Source organism: Amblyraja radiata, chromosome 15, assembly GCF_010909765.2.
Source record: "Amblyraja radiata isolate CabotCenter1 chromosome 15, sAmbRad1.1.pri, whole genome shotgun sequence".
Lineage (NCBI taxonomy): Eukaryota > Metazoa > Chordata > Chondrichthyes > Rajiformes > Rajidae > Amblyraja > Amblyraja radiata.
This window is the reverse complement of record NC_045970.1, coordinates 39,897,093-39,919,286: the sequence shown is the minus strand read 5'-3', so window position 1 is coordinate 39,919,286 and position 22,194 is coordinate 39,897,093. Positions and strand designations below refer to the sequence as shown.

General features: G+C 42.4%; 1 protein-coding gene across 1 annotated transcript in view; it reads right to left on the bottom strand.

Moving 5' to 3' along the window:
• oga (O-GlcNAcase) overlaps positions 1-22,194 on the bottom strand; it is a 43,450-nt gene that overhangs the window by 11,799 nt on the left and 9,457 nt on the right. The window contains exons 2-10 of the mRNA XM_033034163.1: positions 19,549-19,600; positions 18,891-18,988; positions 17,950-18,080; positions 16,962-17,133; positions 16,096-16,194; positions 14,205-14,489; positions 13,461-13,619; positions 8,030-8,646; positions 5,408-5,582 (exon numbers count right to left, since the gene is read on the bottom strand). Of these exons, the coding sequence (XP_032890054.1) occupies positions 5,408-5,582; positions 8,030-8,646; positions 13,461-13,619; positions 14,205-14,489; positions 16,096-16,194; positions 16,962-17,133; positions 17,950-18,080; positions 18,891-18,988; positions 19,549-19,600 (1,788 nt within the window). The remainder of the gene's footprint in view (positions 1-5,407; positions 5,583-8,029; positions 8,647-13,460; positions 13,620-14,204; positions 14,490-16,095; positions 16,195-16,961; positions 17,134-17,949; positions 18,081-18,890; positions 18,989-19,548; positions 19,601-22,194) is intronic.

Below are 22,194 nucleotides of genomic sequence, written 5' to 3'. Positions count from 1 at the left end.
TTGATCAGATCCAAGCGGAGAATGTTACGTAGGGGCTTCCTGTGGTCTTATTTTTTCCACAAAAGCAATACACCACCTTCTCAATAGAAAAAGTGCGCAGCAAGAATAACCCTCTCTGAACTGGACTACCCCTTGCATGAGTTTAGGGCTGAAATGATCCACACCACTCTTCTTTACAAAAGTTTTAAAACGAAACAGTCATCTGTTAACCCATCAAATGCAACCATCAATAGAGAAATGTTTGACCGTGGCTCTTTACCAAATGCTTATTTACAAATGTGCATGGAATAATTCCAGGTTTTGCCATGCTGTTTTGGCTACATTGGATATTGAAAGGATGTCCCTAAAGTCCCATTGCAGCCCTAAGCAATCCTTAACTTAAAATGAAGTCACATTTTGGCTCCTCTTGTCAGATGACATTTGGTATGCAGATTTGTTTGTTTAAACAGGAAAACCTTTAACCTATGCTGGTTACAGATCAACAATAGTTGTAAGCTTCAAATAAAAAGTAAAGAAAATGCTGGAAATACTCCAGCAATGGTCGATAAGAGAAACACAATGTTTCATTCTCACAATCCCTGCCTGAATCTGCTGAGTATTTTCAACTCTCTTTATTTATGATTTCAGATTTTCCAGCATCTGTAGGTTGTGTGTCTTTCAATGGGGGCAAGGCTCATCAATCGTTGAGGACTCACGGCAACTTATGGCATCCTTCAGTTCTTGTATTATCAGCGAGGTCCAACAATAAAAGCTTCCACAGGTAATGCCCTATATAGTCAACACACTGAAGCTGGGCAGGACCAGGCTGTAAGCTGCAGGCAACTAGTTTCCCCAGCTCACCCTTGTCTGACAGAGGGTTTTCAGGCCAGCAGGCCTTGTACGTACATCAAGACATCCAGCCATCTTTGCCTGTTCAGCTCGCTTCTTCTAAAATTCACACCAGGATCCACCATTCAAGATGTATGACGGGAAAAATTCCCAAGAGGGAAAACAAGACCAAGATTGTCTTAAAGCAAGGCATCAACTCCAAGTTTCAGTAACAGATAACGCCCATGTTCTCTTCTCATCTCAAATCTCTTCAATTCTAGTAGGCTTTTACATCCAAGTTACATTTGCAGCAATCATATTAACTCAAATACACAATGGTACTCTGGATGGGACTGAAGTTATCAATTCTTCTTTTCATTTGCTGGTGGCTGCCGAGTTTTCTGTATGGTTTAGGTGTATATTGGAAAAATCAAGTTGAGTCTGTATTTGCATACCAGTTGAAGGCCTGGAACCACGACCCTGCTTACTCCCAACACAACTTCTGGTTTCTAGCAAGTTCCCAAATTCCCTTTGCAAACAGGAATCTCTGGGAAAGGACTTGGTAGCTTGAAGCTGCTTTGAAGTGTAATCGCAGATTGTTTCACTGCTGTTGAGGCACTGGCCTGATCACTTTCTTCCCCAGCCATGAAGCAAGGTTGAAGAAGGAACAGGAAGGATGGATGGGTATATATAGTTTCAAAACTAGAGAGGGGAAACAAGACAAAACGTAGTGAACGTGGGCAGTTAACGGTTTCAGAGAATCAGCCAACTAAGTCCAAGTCAGCCAAAGGAAAGGGGCGCAAAATAATATCCCACAGACACGCCAAGCCACTCCATCAACAGGGACAGATGATGTGGTCAGAGCAGAGGTCGGGTCAAAATGATGAACCTTGAGCCTTGCTGGGTAAATGCTCCCTCCATTTTAAATACTGAGCAGACAATGAACTATAATAAAGTTTGGAGAGCAAGTGAGGGAAAGACAGACATGTTCACCAGACGTGCAAAGAACCATTTAGACTGTTAAGCAGGAGACTTAAACGGGGATGTTTATCAATATCCACATGTAGAATCAACTTTACTACTTCCAAATATTTGCATATTCTTCCTCTATCACCCTTTGACACGGGCAACTCATTTACATCAATGGCACAAGCCTGCATCTCCACTACAGACAGATGTGATCATGGATAACGCACAGGTTTCCGACAAATAACACTGGAGACAATGTTTTTATGCAAAGAGCCATTATACAACCCATTTCCTGGAGCTGATGGCTTCGGGTAGTGCCTTTAACAAAGCTGTGCTTCAATGCTCTACAATTCGCACAATTCACAAAGGATCCAGCTGCTATTGGGGAATGGAGAGCAAGATTCATTTTTATGTTGCAATTTACTTCCATTTGCAAAATGAGTCAGCTTAGAAAACGGAACCCTTTTCTAAAAAATAACTGCAGCTTCAGAAATAATTTTTCCGACATTAAAAACAGACGGCAAAACAAAACGTGTGTATCGGATGATTAGTAGAACCTCCTCTGGGACAAGCACGCAAAGAGTCACCACACTCCTGTCCATCCTGCTGAATGCCAACTGGTGAGACACAGTTTGGGTGACAGAGGTCGAATAGAAGCCAGCATAAGATCTGCACATATATCTGAACTATCGTGATTTAATGGGGTGAACACTGAGGCAATTTGGGCCGTCATAAAATCTGAAATCTAAATCCAGCCAGAAAAGTTAAAAGCCACTCAATATTTCAGACCAAATGTCGAAATGAGAAATAAATGTTTAAGTTTTCTATCAGCCATATTTCCAACACAAGAAATTGAAGCATCGGACATTGCACCGACTCCTGCACCAAGCAACTTGCCCCACAATCTTAACGGGACAAGGTGGGAAGGGTCAGATCCACCCAAGCCCTCCTTCCACAATAAAGAATTCTTGCACCATGGTTTATAAACTGTAAGCGATACTGGAAAACTCGGCTCGCTTTGACTTTCCACTTTCACTCCAAATAGGCAAACAGAAATGATGACTGGCGTGCAGTCCATACCATGACAGTCATCTGACAAGATCAGCAGAGCAGCACAAGAGAGAAAGCTTCAGTTTCTAGGCCTTGCTCGTTTTTATGGGTCAATGCAAAAACGAGTCTGTAACCTGGCTACGAATAAGGAAGCCTTCCTCTCCATTCACTAGTGAGATACAGTCCTGAGCAGTACCAACGTTACATGCCAATCTAGAATGAAAATGCAGAACTTTATAAAAATGAAAGATATGGAATGTGGCACGGAAACACTTTACTGAACCTTCAGTAGATGTTTTCAGGGCTGGGGAATGGAGAACAAGATTAATTTTTATATTGCAATTGACTTCCATTTGCAAAATGAGTCAGCTTAGAAAACTGAACCCATTTCTAAAAAAATAACTGCAGCTTCAGAAATAATATTTCCTACATTATAACAGACGGCAAAACAAAACATTTCATAAAGCTTGTAACAGGTACTTGGAGGACAGTAACACAACTAGCTTTTGATTTCAAAATTAATCTGGACTGTGTTCTATATAAAAAAAAAAAACGTTAAAGCATTTCTTATAATACTGGCTGCATAAATGTGACTTCAAGACTTCCTCAAAACATTCTCTTAGAAAACCTCACTGCCTATCACTAAGCTAAATTAATGATCGCGCCACGCTTCATACATCTGGCGTTGTGGATCCCACAGCTGTAGTAACTTGTGCTGAGGATTCTTCTATCTGTACACAATGAGGGAAGAAGACAAGACAATAGAAGAGGCCGTTAGTATCCCTTCACATCACAGCATCACACTCAGGTTATGACAGAATGCAAACCGCATCACTGAACACTAGGACAATCTCAGCGGGGAAAAAGCTGAGCTCTAAAGCTCTTCAAAAATTATGACAGGCTGCCTTTCTCACAACTTGTGCCCCCCCCCCCCCCATGTTTAATGAACTAGCACTGAATTTGCCGAATACCTTGATAGAAGCACCGCTGTTTGTGTAATCTATTGTTGATTTTTGCCAGAACAAAATTAAAACATAGGAACATGCCCTTTGGCCCACAATGTCTGCGCTGAACACAATGCCAATTATTACTCCAATAATGGAACCTAATATTTGTAAGCTGCCAACTAACTGTTGCATACTGCTGATTACTAAACAAGATGAATCTAAGTTCAGTACTGACTCAAGGAAAAATAAATTTGCACCCCACCCATTGATTTTTTTTTTTTTAAACGATCAGTGAGGTCAGATATTGATCATTTCTGATGTCTACCAGAAAACTGATATTTCACATTTTGAACTGTGTCACAACCACCCGGTCTTACACCTGCCATTATAAGATTGCAAACTCTTGTATTAAACTAACTGCAGCACTTTTGGAAGTCAGGATCTTTCTCACCCCTCCCCAGGACACAACAGCAGCCGTTTTTCAGAAACTGTATCGAAATGCTTTGCCTTCAGACAGGGGACCTTGCCACTCGAATATGCGATCCCTAATCCTAAGCGTTTCAAAAGAGGAACACGTGCCGTGATCACGATGCCAGTTGAGCTGCCTGCTGTATTGTTCTTTAAAAGACTGCATCCACGCCACATTCCCTGTCATCTGCGTAGAACCTGTGAATAAAATTTGGTTACATGCCGTAACCTAGACCATGCTGGTGCCTGAGACAGTCCGCACTCCACCACCTCAATCAAAGTAAGCTCTCATCGTTGTTTCATTCCATGACTGTATTCCAATTGCATTTGCGAAAGGAGATTGGAGTCACCGGATTTTTAACACGGCTTTCCGCCCATTTTTTTTTTGTTTTGAAACTGGTAGCACACGTGAAGTACTGACTGAAGCAGCAGTCACCAGAATAGCCTTGCGCGTTTTATAAAGCTCGCATGCGCTGTGGCCTGGAGTTTGCGTTCCAAGCTTTCGGCTTCTGATGGCATGCCACTGTTCTGTTGGAAACAGTAATGTTACAAGGCACACAGCAAGCAGCTCCCAACGGCAGGGTGTGATCTCGGCACATTTCAGTTCTCCCTGTGTTATTTCCTCTGGGTGCCATTCCACAATTTCGAGACATTTTACTAGTTCTAGTGACGTGATGCGGTCCACAGTCAGTCCCAGAAAAAAGAGACAACACAAAAATGAAATGCAATGAGCTGTTTCTTTTTTTTTTTTAATTACCAGTGGGCTTTAAATAGTTACAAGGAACAACTGCATCAGCCTCTGAAAAGTAAAGCTAGTGGAAAAGTGTGGTTTAGAAACTCTCAATCAAAATCATTAACTCTAATCCTGGTGTTGGTTTAAAATCCCAGCTCAGAAACAAGACATCAGCATGTCAATGTCCTGCACTGTACATGTGATGTGGGCAGGGGGGGAATTTAAGATCAATGTGGGTTAATTAGAAGATGCCGTAACTTTGAAGGACAGAAGTAGGGGATGGCAGAAATTATACCTGAAGTGCGACCTTTGGATTCCAGATCGATTCGGTGCATTGATAGTTTTAGTTTAAGAAGTTTTCAAGGGCTGACACAATTGTAGAGTCTCAAACCAAGAGCATGTGGGATCAATACCAGACTGCGATGTTACCTACCTAACCACTGGACAAAGGATTTCACCATGGCCACAACACCCTTTATGTCCCAGACGTATGGGTACAAATCGTAGAGAATGGATCGGTTTTCACAGTTAGCCAGGCGAGTAAACATCTGCATTACTCTGCGACACATTTCTTCAAACTTGGTGGCTCTGAAATGCCATTTCTCAATCTGCAACAGAAAAATCAGAACTCTGCTTATTGTCTAAATACATACTTATGGATAGAGTATAACTCAATGCAATTTTAGGTCGTCACAGTGGAGCAGCGGTAAAGCTGCTGCCTTACAGCTCCAGAGACACGAGTTCGATCCTGACCAAAGGTGCTGTCTGTATGGAATGTGGGAGGAAACTGGAGAAAACCCATGTGGTCAGTCAATAGATCAATACAACAGTCCCAATCTAATGGCTCACCAAACCACACCCAAGGTTTGTTAACAGGAAGAGATGATAGCAAATACAGTTTAAAGACAGATCCTTAGAAGAGGCGAAAATGCAGAAGTGGAGGAAAAGAATATCAAGCCAGAAAAGGCATGTTCAACTCAATGGACAGAAACAAAACGGAACTGTAGATGCTGATATTTTACGTAGAACTGAAATTACAGGAGGAACTCAGTAGAGGTATTATTCAAGGGCGGTACGGATGAGCCAGGGAACTCCAGGTAGGTGAGCCTTATGTCAGTAGTAACAATTATTTGGGAAAGGATTTAGGACTGACTAGGGGTAGTTGCCATAGGTTTGTGTATGGGGAATCCTTCCTCGCGAATCTGACCTTTTATTTTTGAGGTGACTAAGAAAATGTATAAGAGCAAGGCAGTAGATGTGGTGTATATAGACTTTATAAGTCTATACATTCTAGGAGCAGAATTAGGCCATTTGGCCCATCATTCACTCATGGCTGATCTATCTTTCCCTCTCAACCCCATACTCCTGCCTTCTCCCCATAACCCCCGACACCCTTACTAATCAATAATCGGTCAAACCCCACCATAAAAATATCCATCGACTTGGCTTCCACAGTTGTCCGTTTCCACAGATTCACTACCCTCTGGCTAAAGAAATTCCTCCTCATCTCCATTCTAAAGGTATATTCTTTTATTCTGAGGCTATGGCCTCGGGTCTAGACTCTCCCACTAGCAAAAATATCCTCTACACATTCACTCTGTCCAGACTTTAACAAGGCTTTTGGCAAGATCCCACATGGCAAGCTGGTCCAGGAACTTATGGCACATGGGATCCAAGGTATTTTGGCAAACTAGTTTGATAGGAAGCGGTGGGTAAAGTTGCAACTGTTAAAGACATAGGCTACACTAGGAATATTGTGCACAATTCTGGTCACCACACTATCGAAGGGATGTGGCAGCTCTAGAAGGTTTGAAGAAGCGATTCATCAGGAAGTCACCTGGAATCAAGGGTTTCAGTTACAAGCGATTGGACATGTTGTGATTGTTCTCATTGGAGGTGGAGGGGTGTAGTTTTATTAATCACCATATTTCCCGGCAATGTTGACGCTAAAAATAACTCTCGAAAATTAACCTGCGTCTTGGAGGCCGAAGGTTAGGTTGTTAGCCAAGTAAGATAGACTTGGCTATCCCTCAGTACAGCAACATCAAGAACGATGTTGCTGTACTGAGGGATAGCCAAGTCTATCCCTCATTGCTGGCAACTGATGGGATGCGGCTGTAAAAGGACAGCGCCGCCGGGGAGGGAAGTAGCTCGGGTGGCTGTGAGCTGCCACCTCAGCGCCATCTGCCTGCCCGCCCGCCAGCCACAGTGTCCTTTGGCACAGGCACAACCAGTGGAGGTGGTGGTTGGCAGGTAGCTACTGGGCGGAAGGCTGGCTGCTCCGTCCTGGGCTTGCGCTCTTTCTCTCTACTAGTCTCGGGGCAGGTGACCTGGGCGCAACAGCCAGTCCCGGGGCAGGCGACCTGGGCGCTACAGCCAGTCCCAGGGCTCGCAGACGACCTGGGAACTGCAGCTAGTCCCAGGGATGCGAGGGATCTGGGAACTGCAGCCAGTCCTGGGGTACGCAGGCAATGTTGCCCACCCCTGGACTAAACCAAATCCTTGATCCTGTCCCGCCAGCCTTTTCTCAAAATTTAGCAACTTAAATTGGGGGTGCGTCTTTGACACAGGTGCGTCTTCATTTCGGGAAATACAGTATATCAGGAAGTTAAATGGGATGGATAGTCAGTTTTCCTCCAAGGGTAGACGTCTTAAACTAGAGAACACATTTAAAGTGAGAGAGGAAACATTTAAAGGAGGAGACAGCTTTTCTCTCCAAGAGGATGATACGTGTGTTGAAAAAGCTGCGAAAGGTGGCAGAAGTGGGCATAAACACAGCTCATAGGAAAAGAGGGATATGGGCCAAGTGGGATCAATGTAGATAGTCGGCATGGAGGCAACAGACCAAAAAAACGCCTGGATCGGCATTATCCGACTGTCAGATGCAGGCTGGCGTCTTCACCTGCTCCATCTCAGTATATAACTTGTATAGACTCCATTCCATAACTTCCAGGGATCATTAAATGAATCATTTCAGAAGGAGCTGCACACTGTGCCTAGGAGCCGCCCTGGGTGTTTGATAGGAGAGAGCAAACAAAATCTCTCGTCATTTTACCTTTTCTGCATCTTTCCCTTTACAGTTCACACTGACAACACTACTGTTTGCTCGAAGCCATTGAAATTCCCTCAACATCTGAACAGATTTGGGTCCATGCTCATAAGGCAGATAGAACATCTCAGCCAAGAGATTCAGGTCTTCCATAGTCATGGCCTCAGCGGCGAAGAGCGGCTTCTCGTTGGGACCTGGGATGTACTGTTCCTTGTTCAACTGCTCATCTGTCTGCATTGGAGCCATGTCACTTCCCGTGTCTTCCTGCATAAAGATCTCCGGAGACTTGGATTCAGCAATACTGTCCTTGTCCATTTCCATGGGTTTGAGATCCTCAGACATTTTGGCTTTGACAATGTCTGTAAGGATCTGATTAACGTTTTTGGTTTCTTGCTCGTCTGGTTTATCCAATACCATCTCCATTGGCTCTTCATCGGACTGCTGTTTCTTTTCCTCCTCTTCCTTGGCCAGTAAGACTGGCTCGCCACTCAGTGGGCTTCCCTGACTCATGATGGGCTGCTGGTAGACCGTGGTCACTGTGGTAGTGGAGTTCAAGCATGGTGTGTCAATCCCTCCCGTGTCAATCGGGTTTGTCTTTGCGCCGCTGTGAGGGACTGTTCGGCCTGAAAACAAAAAATATTAGAAACTTGAACACACGCAACCAGCATACTCAAGAACAGCTGCTTCCCCTATTATATCAGGATTCAAAACAGTCTTTCCATAAGCTTGGGTACTGCCCGATTCACCTCTACCCCATTGCAGACATTGTACTTTGTCTCTGGAACTGATGCGCTACAATGCTGAGAACTATATTCTGCACTCTGCATTCTTCCCCATTGTTCCATCTATTATACTGGAGTTTGACAAGTGTATTTTTTGGAAAGTACATCCAATCTGATAGGAGAGTATACAAAACAAACCTTTACACAGTGACAATAAATTGAAACCTAATTCGTGAATAGTTCACAGGAAAATGTCAGTTTGGCAACAATATTTTAGCATGAAGCTGAATGGAATGGAAGATCTCTGACCAAAATTGACAAATGTTCTCTCAATAGAACAGCAGCAGGCAACCATCTAACTTCGCCTTTGTTTACCCAGCATCTAGTCTTAAGCAGCAGCAAAGTGATGGAAGTGTCATCTCACAGAACGTACTCCTGTATAGGACTTTCACACCAAGGTGAAGGTTGTAGTGTTGGAGTGTTATAGAACAGAGGGACCTTGCAGTACAAGTACATAACTGCCTGAAAGTGGTGGCACAGTGGACAGAGTGGTGAAGGTATTTGGCATGAAGGCATCAATTACAGGAATCGGGATATGTTGCAATTGTACTGGACATTGGCGAGACCTCACACGGAGTACTGAGTAGAGTTTTGGTCACCCGCTATAAGAAAGATGCCATTAAGCTGGAAAGAATGGTAAGATTTAGAATTATATAGAATGAGGGCCCGTGTTTATAGACAATAGGTGCAGGAGTAGGCCATCCGGTCCTTCGAGCCAACACCGCCATTCAATGTGATCATGGCTGATCATCCCCAATCAGTACCCCATTCCTGCCTTCTCCCCATATCCCGACTCCACTGTCTTTAAGAGCCCTATCTAGCTCTCTCTTGTTGTACTTCCCCTTTTCCCAACTTGACGCCATTTAGATAGTAATCTGCCTTCCTGTTTTTGATATCAAAGTGAATAACCTCACATTTATCCACATTAAACTTCATCTGCCATGCATCTGCCCACTCCTCCAACCTGTCCAAGTCACCCTACATTCTCATAGCATCTTCCTCACAGTTCACACTGCCACCCAGTTTTGTGTCATCTGCAAATTTGCTAATGTTACTTTGAATCCCTTCATCCAAATCATTGATGTATATTGTAAATAGCTGCGGTCCCAGCACCGAGCCTTGCAGTACCCCACTAGTCACTACCTGCTATTCTGAAAGGGACCCGTCAATCCCTACTCTTTGTTTCCTGTCTGCAAACCACTTCTCTATCCATGTCAGCACTCTACCCCCAATACCATGTGCCCTAATTTTGCCCACTAATCTCCTATGTGGGACCTTATCAAATGCTTTCTGAAAGTCCAGGTACACTACATCCACTAGCTCTCCCATGTCCATTTCCTAGTTACATCCTCAAAAAATTCCAGAAGATTAGTCAAGCATGAGTTCCACTTCGTAAATCCATGCTGACTCGGACTGATCCTGTTACTGCTATCCAAATGTGCGGCTATTTCATATTTTTTAAATTGTCACCAACATCTTCCCCACCACCAATGTCAGGCTAACTGATCTATAATTCCGTGTTTTCTCTCTCCCGCCTTTCTTAAAACGTGGGATAACATTAGCTAGCCCCCAATCCACAGGAACTGATCCTGAGTCTATAGAACATTGGAAAATTATTACCAATGCATCCACGATTTCTAGCCACTTCCTTAAGTACCCTGGGATGCAGACCATCAGGCCCTGGGGATTTATGAGCCTTCAGTCCCATCTGTCTACCCAACGCCATTTCCTGCCTAATGTGGATTTCCTTCAGTTCCTCCGTCACGCCAGATCTTCTGGCCACTACTATATCAGGAAGATTGTTTGTGTCCTCCTTAGTGAAGACGGATCCAAAGTACCTGTTCAACTCATCTGCCATTTCCTTCTTGTTCCCCATAATAAATTCACCTTTTTTCAGTCTTCAAGGGTCCAACTTTGGACTTAACTATTTTTTTCCTCTTCACATACCTAAAGAAGCTTTTACTATCCTCCTTTATATTCTTGGCTAGCTTACCTTCGTACCTCATCTTTTCTCCCCGTATTGTCTTTTTAGTTATCTTCTGTTGCTCTGTAACATTACCCAATCCTCTTGCTTCCCACTCATCTTCGCTACGTTGTACTTCTCTTATTTTTATACTGTCCCTGACGTCCCTTGTCAGCCACGGTCGCCCCTTACTCCCCTTGGAATCTTTCTTCCTCCGAGGAATGAACTGACCCTGCATCTTCGGTATTATTCCTAGAAATACCTGCCATTGTTGTTCCACTGTCATCCCTGCTAGGGTATCTTTCCAGTCAACTTTGGCCAGCTCCTCCCTTATGAAACATAGAAACATAGAAAATAGGTGCAGGAGGAGGCCATTCGGTCCTTCGAGCCAGCCTTCTCCCCATGAACCCATTCATTGTGATCATGGCTGATCGTCCCCTATCAATAACCCGTGCCTGCCTCCTCCCCATATCCCTTGACTCCACTAGCCCCTAGTGCTCTATCTAACTCTCTCTTAAATCCATCCAGTGACTTGGCCTCCACTGCCCTCTGTGGGTGAAAAACAACTCTCTGGGTGAAAAAGTTTTTTCTCACCTCAGTCTTAAATGACCTCCCCTTTATTGGGGACTGGACTTTTGTGCCTTCCCCCACAGTGGTAACCATTGCGGGGGATGATTTTTCAGTGTGTAAGGTACTTTGTTAGTCTGTGTCCAAGATGGCTGTCGGAAGGGAGAGTGTATGCTGGCGCGCTTTAGCTGCCGCTGCTCTCTCTTCACATTGTATTTTTTTGTTTTTTTTTGATTTTGTGTCTTTGGAGCGATTTCTATCTTTAATTTGTGTATTGATGATGTCCTTATTATTTATTTTTCTCCGACTATATGTTTTTTTTCTCTTCTGTTTAATCTTTGTAAGGTGACCTTGAGATTTGAAAGGTGCCCGAAAATAAAATTTATTATTATTATTATTATTTATTCTAAGACTGTGGCCCCTGGTTCTGGACTCGCCCAACATTGGGAACTGCATTCCTGCATCTAGCTTGTCTAGTCCTTTTATAATTTCATATGTTTCTATAAGAATCTCCCTCATCCTTCTAAACTCCAGTGAATCAAGCCTAGTCTTTTCAATCTTTCCTCATACGACAGTCCCGCCATCCCAGGGATCAATCTTGTGAACCTACGCTGCACTGCCTCAATCACAAGGATGTCCTTCCTCAAATTAGGAGACCAAAATTGTGCACAATACTCCAGATGTGGTCTCACCAGAGCCCTACACAACTGCAGAAGAACCTCTTTACTCCTATACTGAAATCCTCTTGTTATGAAGGCCAACATTCCATTAGCTTTCTTCACTGCCTGCTGTACCTGTAAGCCGACTTTCAGTACAAGGACGCCCAGGTCTCGCTGCACCTCCCCCTTACCTAACCTAACCCCATTGAGATAATAATCTGCCCCCTTGTTTTTGTCGCCAAAGTGGATAACCTCACATTTATCTATATTATACTGCATCTGCCCACTCACTCAACCTGTCCAGGTCACCCTGCAACCTCCTAATATCTTCTTCACAGTTCACAATGCCACCCAGCTTTGTGTCATCCGCAAACTTGCTAGTGTTGCTCCTAATTCCCTCTTCCAAATCATTAATATATATGGTAATCAGTTGCCTCAACACCGAGCCTTGCGCCACTCCACTCGCCACTGCCTGCCATTCTGAAAAGGACCCGTTCATTCCGCCTCTTTGCTTCCGGTCTGACAACCAATTTTCTATCCATGTCAACACCCTATGTCATTTCATACGTCATGTCATGTCAACACCCTATCCATTTCATACCATGCTCTAATTTATGGCCCCATAGTCCCCTTTATTCAACTGTAACACTGACATCTCCGATTTCCAATTGTAGATTAAACCTGACCACATTTATAGGGAGAAGTTGGCCAAGCTAGGACTTTATTCCTTGGATCATAGGAGCCTTATGGTGACCTTAATGAGATTCGGTGAACGCAGTCTTCTTTCCAGAGAAAGGTAATCAAAAACTAAAGGGGAAAGGTTTACGGTGAGGAACCGAGGGGCAACCTTTCCACACAGAGGGTGATGTTTATATGGAACAAGATGCCATAATAGTAGGTACACAAAAATGCTGGAGAAGCTCAGCGGGTGCAGCAGCATCTATGGAGCGAAGGAAATTGGCAAAGTTTCGGGCCGAAAACCTTCTTCAGACTGTATAGTAGTAATATAGTAGTTGAGGCAGATAGAACTATTTCAGATCACTCTGCTTTATGAAGCCTACACTGTGAATAGAAAGGTTAAATCGCACTCAGTAGGGAGGGAGGGAGGCATGCAGGGGTACACAATTTGTAGAAGTATTCGAAGGAAGTTGAGGAAAATTATTGCTAGTGATTATATTCTAGAATAGTGCAAGTTGAAGTCTTCACACAAGGAAGACTCATGGGGTGCCAATAAGAATTGAGAGCTGCCAAGTGGCCAGCAAGAATGAGTGGACTGAATGCTATCTGCCCGACTGTACCCAGATTTGTTCTTAGCTAGCCTTGATATTGCTCAATTTGGAAAAACATTAAATGGAAACTGAAAAGCAAGTCTTTCTGTGCCAGTCACATTCCGGTATTTGGGAGGATAAAACTTTGTGGATCACCGATAGGAAAGACTTTTAGTGAAAATGTGGTCAAATGCTTACAGTTATACTGATGCGGTACTCCGAATTCCTGCATCCATTCTGTTATGGCCAGCTTCAAAGCCATTTGAGGGCTGTACAAGACATCCATTTCTATCTCCTCGTCACTGCCTTCATTTTCAAGTTTGATCTGGATGGACACGGTGTTCTCTTCCGTGTCAGCTGGAGGAAAGAAAAAGGATGACTTTACTGCATAACACATAATAAAATCAGCATTACGAACTAATATTCCAAATAAATGCAGAAGTCACAGGAGAGAACAGAGAAGGTGCGGTGGCTATCGTTTTGCCAACATTATCCTGTGACATTTCTGACTAAACCAGAGGTACTTACTGTCAGTTAACACAAAGTACAGTATAGTCACTTGTTACAAGACTGAAATCCTATGGAATGTGGTAAGGAACAGCAAGATTCCAGCTTCACACTCTGATGCACAAGAATACCAACAGCAGCACTTCCCCCAGCAACTTCAGCTGTACATACGGCAGGCATTGAATACAAACATTGGTGCCAATTTCAGCCTCATCTTCAAAGTCATCATACATCCACAGGTGGAGGAAATAATTACCACCAATTAATGTTGAGTTAATGTTATAATAATGTTAAATAAAATAAAACAATTGGGTTTTCTGAGGTTACAACCAATTGTACCCAAATGTTTAATGCACCTCTACCAATGTTGGAAACAATACTAAAGTCACAAACGTCAGATGAAGCCTGCAGCCGAGTTTCATGCAGTCTACTTACTCATTACGACATCCTTCCTCACACCATTCATGTTGGATTTGTACCAGGTAGCCAGCGTGTGAATGGCAACAAAGTTCCCTTCAAATTCACAGTTGGGGTTCGTTAATACTCCTTTCAGTCGTGGAATGAGCTCAGTTGACCGCCCTTTGTACGGCCCAAGGAAGAGGCGTTTCTGATCGTAATCATTGGCATGTAGATTGTCCCAGATGAGAGGAGACCTCTTCAATATTTTGGTGACCTCTTCAATAGAATCCACAGAGATATCTTTGGACACGACTTTTGGACCTACACATCAAGAAACAAAGTTAGTTTCTCACACATTTTACCCGATTTACTGTTTGCAATCAAGCACTTATTACCTTGACGTTCCAAATGTTATTGATTTATCATATTTTAGTTTAGAGATACAGCATCGAAACAGGCCGTTCGGTCCACTGAGTGTATGACGACCATCGATCACTTGTACTCTAGTTCTACGTTATCCCACTTTCACATCCTACACACAAAGGCAATTTACAAAAGCCAATTAACCTACAAACCCACGCCTCTTTGGAATGTGGGAGGAAACCAGAGCACTGGAGAAAACTCACGCAGTCACAGGAAGAACGTATAAACGCCAGCCAGCACTATAGTTAGGGTTAAACCCAGGACCCCGGTGACATGAGGCAGCAACTCTACCATTGCAGCACTGATATTTATAACTAAATTAAAACATTAAAGGTTCAAATTCAACCTTAACTGGACTCCAATGGGGAACACAGAATTAGGTTAATTTTCTTTCAGTGAGCATAGAAGCCAGAGATCTCAATCTGCACCCCTGGCCTTAGTAATTCAAGTCAAGTTTCAAACTCAGATTATTTTGCAGAAAACATTTTTCCTCCCACAGAAAATTGTCAGGGGATTAGAACGCTGATATAGAGTGAACTACTCACAAAATACCAGTACAAAATGTGTCTTCAGGGATAAGCATATTGGACCCAAAAAGAGGAAAAGGGGAGACAGATAAATTTGAAATACAGTGCCGTCCATAATGTTTGGGACAAAGACCCATCGTGTATTTATTTGCCTCTGTACTCCACAATTTGAGATTTGTAATAGGAAAAAAAATCACATGTGGTTAAAGTGCACATTGTCAGATTTTACTAAATGCCATTTTTATACATTTTGGTTTCACCATGTAGAAATTACAGCAGTGTTTATACATAGTCCCCCCATTTCAGGGCAGCAATATCATGTAAATGAAATTAGTCATGTTTAGTATTTTGTTGCACATAGTTTGCATGCAAAGACTGCTTGAAGTCTGCGATTCATGGACATCACCAGTTGCTGGGTGTCTTCTCTGATGATGCTCTGCTAGGCCCGTATTGCAGCCATCTTTAGCTTATGCTTGTTTTGGGGGCTAGTCCCCTTCAGTTTTCTCTTCAGCATATACAAGGCATGCTCAATTAGGTTCAGATCAGGTGATTGACTTGGTCACTCAAGAATTGAGCATTTTTTAGCTTTGATAAACACTGAGGGCACTGCATTTCCCAATACTGGTTAAAAAAAAACAACACAATTTAAGGGCAATTAAGATGTTAGCATTCCTTTGGAATACTGACACTAATAAATAGGTATGCATACATTGCATACAAGGCCACTGTCACAGAGATCCATTGGAAAATGTTGTAATTGCAGAGACAAGTGACAAATAAGTACATTTTAGACACAAAGTGGGTCCCTGGATAACATGGAGAGGTGATGTTTCGGGTTGGGACCCTTCTTCCGACTACAGTCTGACTCGAGTTACTCCAGCGCTTTGGTTTTTTTTTTGTAAACCAGCATCTGCAGTTACTCGTTTCGACATATATACTTTTGACATTGATTTGACGATAAATTAACAGTAGAATACCTGTCCACAATACGTCAATGCCAGGCAGAAGCTTCTCTCCAACAGTCTTGAGGTAAGGGGAATGGGCAACATTGGGGTAACAAAATGTTCCACAGTATTCTGAAAAAGATGAAGAAAAATATGAAAAACCACTTCTAATGCCATTGTTTGGACATGACCGCATCGTCAGTAAACAGCAAAATTAAAGAAACCTACAATTAAATCTGCAGATTCCTTCCCAATTTGCTTTGGAACATTTAATCTAAATAAATCGTTTCATTTGGGGGAAAGTGGTCTGCATGCAGAATTTGACTATATTTCCCAGTAATCTCGCACATGCAGATGCCAGACAGCAAATGGGAAGCATAAAGCAACTCCGACTTCAGCCCAAGAACCCCTTTGGTAGCACGAAGCCTTTGAACTAACTTTACTGGACGTCAGATTTTTGTATTTGCACAGAGCCGAGAGTGAAATAGAACACTGGGAAACACAATTTCTTCACACTTGACTAAAACAAATCTCACGAGAAGGCACTTCATTTATACAAAAACCTTTTTTGGAACTTCTTCCTTTTAAACAACAGGCAAATTACAGTAAAGTTCAAAGAATTACTTTGGCAATTCTACAGCTATATAACCAGAAAAGATAACCAGCCTTACGACTCAAAGATCAGCAAGTACAGAAATGCATCTGACAAAAGAATGTTTCTGTAGAGTTTTAAATCAAGAGTCAATTCTGCACCCTCAAAATTTCTGGCTTTGTGCTGGAGTCACGAACACCTTTGCAGCTATCAAATACAAGGAGGAAAAGAATAATTACAGACTCCCGGGCAGCAGAAACCTTACACCCAGGTTGCATTACAGTATGAAATATTTCTGCATACTCACCAGTTGGACAGAATAAAAAGTGTTCCGGCTCTTCCAGATACTGATAAATCTCGTTAGTAACTGAGAGTTGTGCATGCGCAAATGAGCTGAAGACCTCTTTATCTGCTGGACACATGTTGTGGTCAATGTCATCAAATAACAGTGCAAAAGACTTGCAACCAAACTGTGACACCTGTAAAACAGGAAGATCGTGTTCATTAACTGGAATGACTCCCCTGGCCGAACTTGCCCTAGCCGACCAAGATGCCCCATCAACATTAGTCCCACCTGCCTGTATTTGGCCAAAATCCCTCTAAACCTTTCCTATCCATGTACTTGTCCAAATGCTTTTTAAATGTTGTTGTAATACCTCCCTCAACTACCTCCTCTGGCAGCTCGTTCTATGTACCCACCATCCTCTTTTTCTCCTTGGGTACCTTTTAACTCTTTCCCCTCTCTTTAAACCACGGTCCTCTGGTTATTGATTCCCCTACTCTGGGTAAAAGACTGCACATTCACCACATCTATTCCCCTCATGATTTCATACAACTTAATAAGATGCATTATACAAGGTCCCACACAAGAGTGTAGTTTGCAAAATTAGAGCACATGGTATTGAGGGTACTGGTCAATTCACTGGATGCATTCAAGAGAGTTAAATATAGCTCTTAGCCCCAAGGGAATCAAGGGATATGGGGAGAAAACAGGAACGTGGTACTGATTTTGGATGATAAGCCGTGATCATATTAAATGGCTGGCTCGAAGGGTCGAATGGCCTACTCTTGCACCTATTTCCTATGTTTCCAAGACCTAGCCTGCCTAACCTCTCCCTTCAAGTCAGGCTCTCAAATCCTGGCAGCACCTCGTAAATCTTTTCTGCACCCTTTCCATCCTAACGTTATCCTTCCAATAGCAAAATCAGTTCCAACCCCATTCACCTGGTTAGCAATTGAAAAAGTTGAGTTACAAAATTGATTATGACTTCCACAAATATCATAAAAACACTCACCTGATCCAATTTTCGTTTAAGAGTTGCAACCTCCTTCTGATTAGAGAAAGTGATATCCAGTCCAGGTGATATGGCATAGACAAACTCAATACTGTGCTCTTTTGCTGCAGTAATCAGCTGCATCAATTGCTCTGGAACAGGAAAAAGATGAATAAACAAAAGCTTTGCAGCAGAAATGTTAAATAAAACAATCAATCTAAGAGCCAAGGAATGGACAACTCCCAGACAACAGCACACTGCTGGTACAACAGGACATTGAAAAGGCCAATGAACCGACAAATAAGAAACTGCAGACGATGGAATCTTGAGCAAAACAAAGTGCTGGAGGAACACAGCGGGTCAGGCAGTATCAGCGGAGGGAATGGACAGAGAGACATTTTAGGTCAGGACCATTCCTCAGAAAGATGCCGAAATAAGAAACTGTTCAGTCAGAAGAAAGGTCCTAACCCAAAACACCATCAGAATTTATGAATTTACAAAATTTCTGTTATATATTATTTATGCATACCCTGTTTAAGGCCTGCTATGCTACAGAAAGGAAGAATGTCAGAGGTCGGTTGTCAGGACATCTGACAATTAAACACTCTTGACTCATGAAACGTACACTTCACTCTGCCTCTTCCCGGGACTGAGTGTGTTCAACTAGTGGTGGAGCTCCATCAAAGGAAAATCCGCATATAGGATAAACAGCACCAGAAACCCGGATTCGATCCCGACCTCGGGTGCTGTCTTTCCTCTCACAACCCAGAGACATGCAAGCACAATGGCCTCTGTAAACTGCCCCTAATGGCTGTAGGGAGCAGATGAAAAAGTGGGATAACATAGAACTAGCGTGAACGGGTAATCAACGGTTGGCTTGGACTCAGTTTCCATGCTCCACCTCTGAACTGAACTAAATTGTGCAACATTAACAGAAAGGGAATAATGGAACTGAGACTCACCTGCTTCTTCAACAGAATACATCTCTCGCCAGAACATTCGGTGCTTATAATCATCCTTTGGTGCATATAGGTATGTGTTCAATCCCCATCGACGCATTCTGTTGAAGAATGTAACAATAAAGACGCACATTAAGCCTCTGCACTGAAGTATCCAAAATGCTGGAGTTTTAGATAAAACTAGAACACACCAGTTCAGATGACCAGATTTGGAAGAGGAAGAAAAAGGGCTAAATCAGCCTCAAAGGATGCACGTGTAACTATTTATAACAGTTCCTTCAAAACTAAAGTGTTAAATCTGTAACATTACAAACCAAATTAAACATACAAGCATACATTAAAGGAAAAAAAAACAAATACATTGAAGATTAAAATCCACACAGAAAAGTTATTAGTGAGAATAACTTCTAGCTAGAGTGGAGACAACAGCTTTAGAATCTCAATTTGATCCAATGGCAGTAGACTGTAGGTTAGTTATCAATACACTTTCAAAGGTGAAAAGAAAAGTTCATGTTTCCTCAGTGACAATTCACGCTACTATAATTTCTCTGTATGTGGATTCACGCAGGGTTAATAAATAAAGCGAGTCATGAGATTGCCGATTTAGTTTGAAGAGACCGTCAACTTCAAAATACACCCGAGATGAGTTACAGAAACACACCTTCTGAAGAGCTCCCTTCTCTGTTCCATGCTCCAGGGCCGCCCATAAAATCCTAGGAAATCGGAAAAGAACAGGTTAAAAAAAATAAAAAACTGCAAATGGCACAAATTTCACATATCTGCCCAAAGGATTTCATGGTAAGCAAATAATAACATGGTATTAAATATGAAATACAAGCAAGACTACAATTAAATAAAATGTATTTTTATTCATTCATGCCTATGTGTCTAATAAAGCTAGTAAGGACAGTGTGTACTGTGTCTATCTATGGCATAAACCAGCATCTGCAGTTATTTTTTATTATATTATATGTATTGCCTGTAGCTTTGAATTAGGAGGCATTTCCAAGGACACATTCTTTCGAGACACTAAAATTAGCAGCATAGTGGATAACAAAGGAGGCCATCTAAGATTACAGCAGGATCTTGATCAACTGGGCCAGTGGGCTGAGGAATGGCAGATGGAGTTTAAATCAAGAAAAATATGAGGGGTTGCATTTTGATAAGTTAAACCAGGATAGGAACTACAGTGAAAGTGGTAGGGAGTATTGTGGAACAGAGGCACCGAATAGTGTGGGCACACAATACCATGAAAGTGCCGACGCAGATAAACAGTCTGAAGACGGCATTTGGAGTGCTGGCTTTCATCAGTCGAAATAATTCATACAGGAGGTGGGATGTCATGTTAGGGCCATATATTTGAAGTACTATACACAGTTCTGGTCTGTGCTGTGTCGCTGTTCAAAGTAAGAAGAAAAGTGAGGTCTATTTCATGTAAAATATTAGTGTAGGCACTCATTAATTCTGAAAATTGCAAACAAGAATTCTTGTGGATGGAGTGTATAATTCACACCATTTCATTGAAGTACTGAAGAAGTTCTCTACTCTCTGGGGTGCAATCAAAACATTAAATCTGCCACATAAGTGTCTTAAAAAAAGTTTTGAAGTTTTGAACATCAACTTTGGCCTCTGGTTGTCATTATTAACATGAACAAAACATTTAGATGATCATAGACTGCAGATGCTAGAATCCTGTGCAAAAAAAAACAGAAGAGAGTAGCAGGCCAGGCAGCAATCATGGAGGGAAATGAACAGGAGACGTTTCTGGTCTGGATCCCTCTTCGTGCTCATTTCCCTGCCCAGACTCTGCCTGACCTGCACAATACCTCCAGGAGTTTGTTGTTTGCTTGTGAAAGGCGCTAAAATGTGTCCAACACTGAAAGTAGGTTGATATTTTAAAGACTCAGAAGATTACATTACACTTGTGTCAGAACATGAAGCACTGAGAAAGCAGTGACATAAAAGTGGGGAGCAGGGAGATCTACACCATTTATGTCAAAACATCCTATGACACCTAATGCTAACAGTAATGACACAGTCTGATAGTTGCAATTTGACATGTGGTTCTTTCAAAATCATTAGACCAGTCAAAGGGAATTAAAGGAATGGCTTGAAAGATGGATGTAAGGATTGAGACTCCAAATCACTGCTGGGGTGAAGAGATTAATTATTTAAAGGGCGCCAATGTGATTAATATCCACCCATTTTCATCTGAAACATTAATTATACCTCCTATTTCAATTAAGCCAGGACTGAAACCTTGAATTGTACCTCAAATTGATTTCACTGCGTTCACAACTAGCCTCCATCCTGCCTTTAGCAGCCTATTAACCCAAACTGCTATCTTTAAATTCATACCATGTCCAGTTCACAAATCACCATGTGTAGGAAAGAGCTGCAGGTGCTGGTTTAAACCAAAGATAGACACAAAATGCTGGAGTAACTCAGTGGGAAAGGCAGCATCACTGGAGATGCTGCCTGTCCCAGAGGTACTTCAGCATTTTGTGTCTTTCACTAATCACCATTGTGTTTGTTGAACCATTCTGGTACCCAGCAAAACACTGAAGAAGGGTCCCAACCCAAAACTTCACCCATTCCTTTTCTCCAGAGATGCTGCCTGACCCGCTGAGTTATGCCAGCATTTTGTGTCTGTGTTTGGTTTTAAACCAGCATCTGCAGTGCCTCCCAACGCATCCCGAAACACATTCAAATCTTTTCCTTGCTTTTGCATCCCTCCGCAAAGGTTGGTCACCCAGCTCTGCAACTGTGTTCTCCTTCAATATGCCCCCCCCCCCCTCATTTAAACAGACACAATTAGTAAAGGAATCTGTTGCGGTGTTAAGTGTTTGGTTATAGTTAAGGTTTCATGGCACTAAACTGGGAAATTCTGCGGTGAAGCCGGCTTTGTGCGCACGGCACGCTGTTTTAAACCCAGGTCACACAAGCCATTTACACACAAACAGCTGTTCCCAAATTCCTTGATGCAGAACAAGTGTTGCCCGGGCAACCCAAGAGCCAATAGCCTCACAGCAAAACTACCACATCACCAGCTCCAATCCACCAGTAATCAGCCCTTATACAATGCTGAACATATTTATGCTTTGACCTTTGCCATAAATAGGGAAAAGGTTAAAATTAAGCACTTATCGAGCAAGTATCTCGTAAATTATTGCATGTAAATATTATCCTTCCTCAATTGCCCTTGGAAAATTAAGTGGTTTTTAAAAATCCATTAAATGGAACCTTTGTCAGCTGAATGGCATCACAGTTGTTTTGCCACTGCAGAGGAAGACACATTAGAAATATT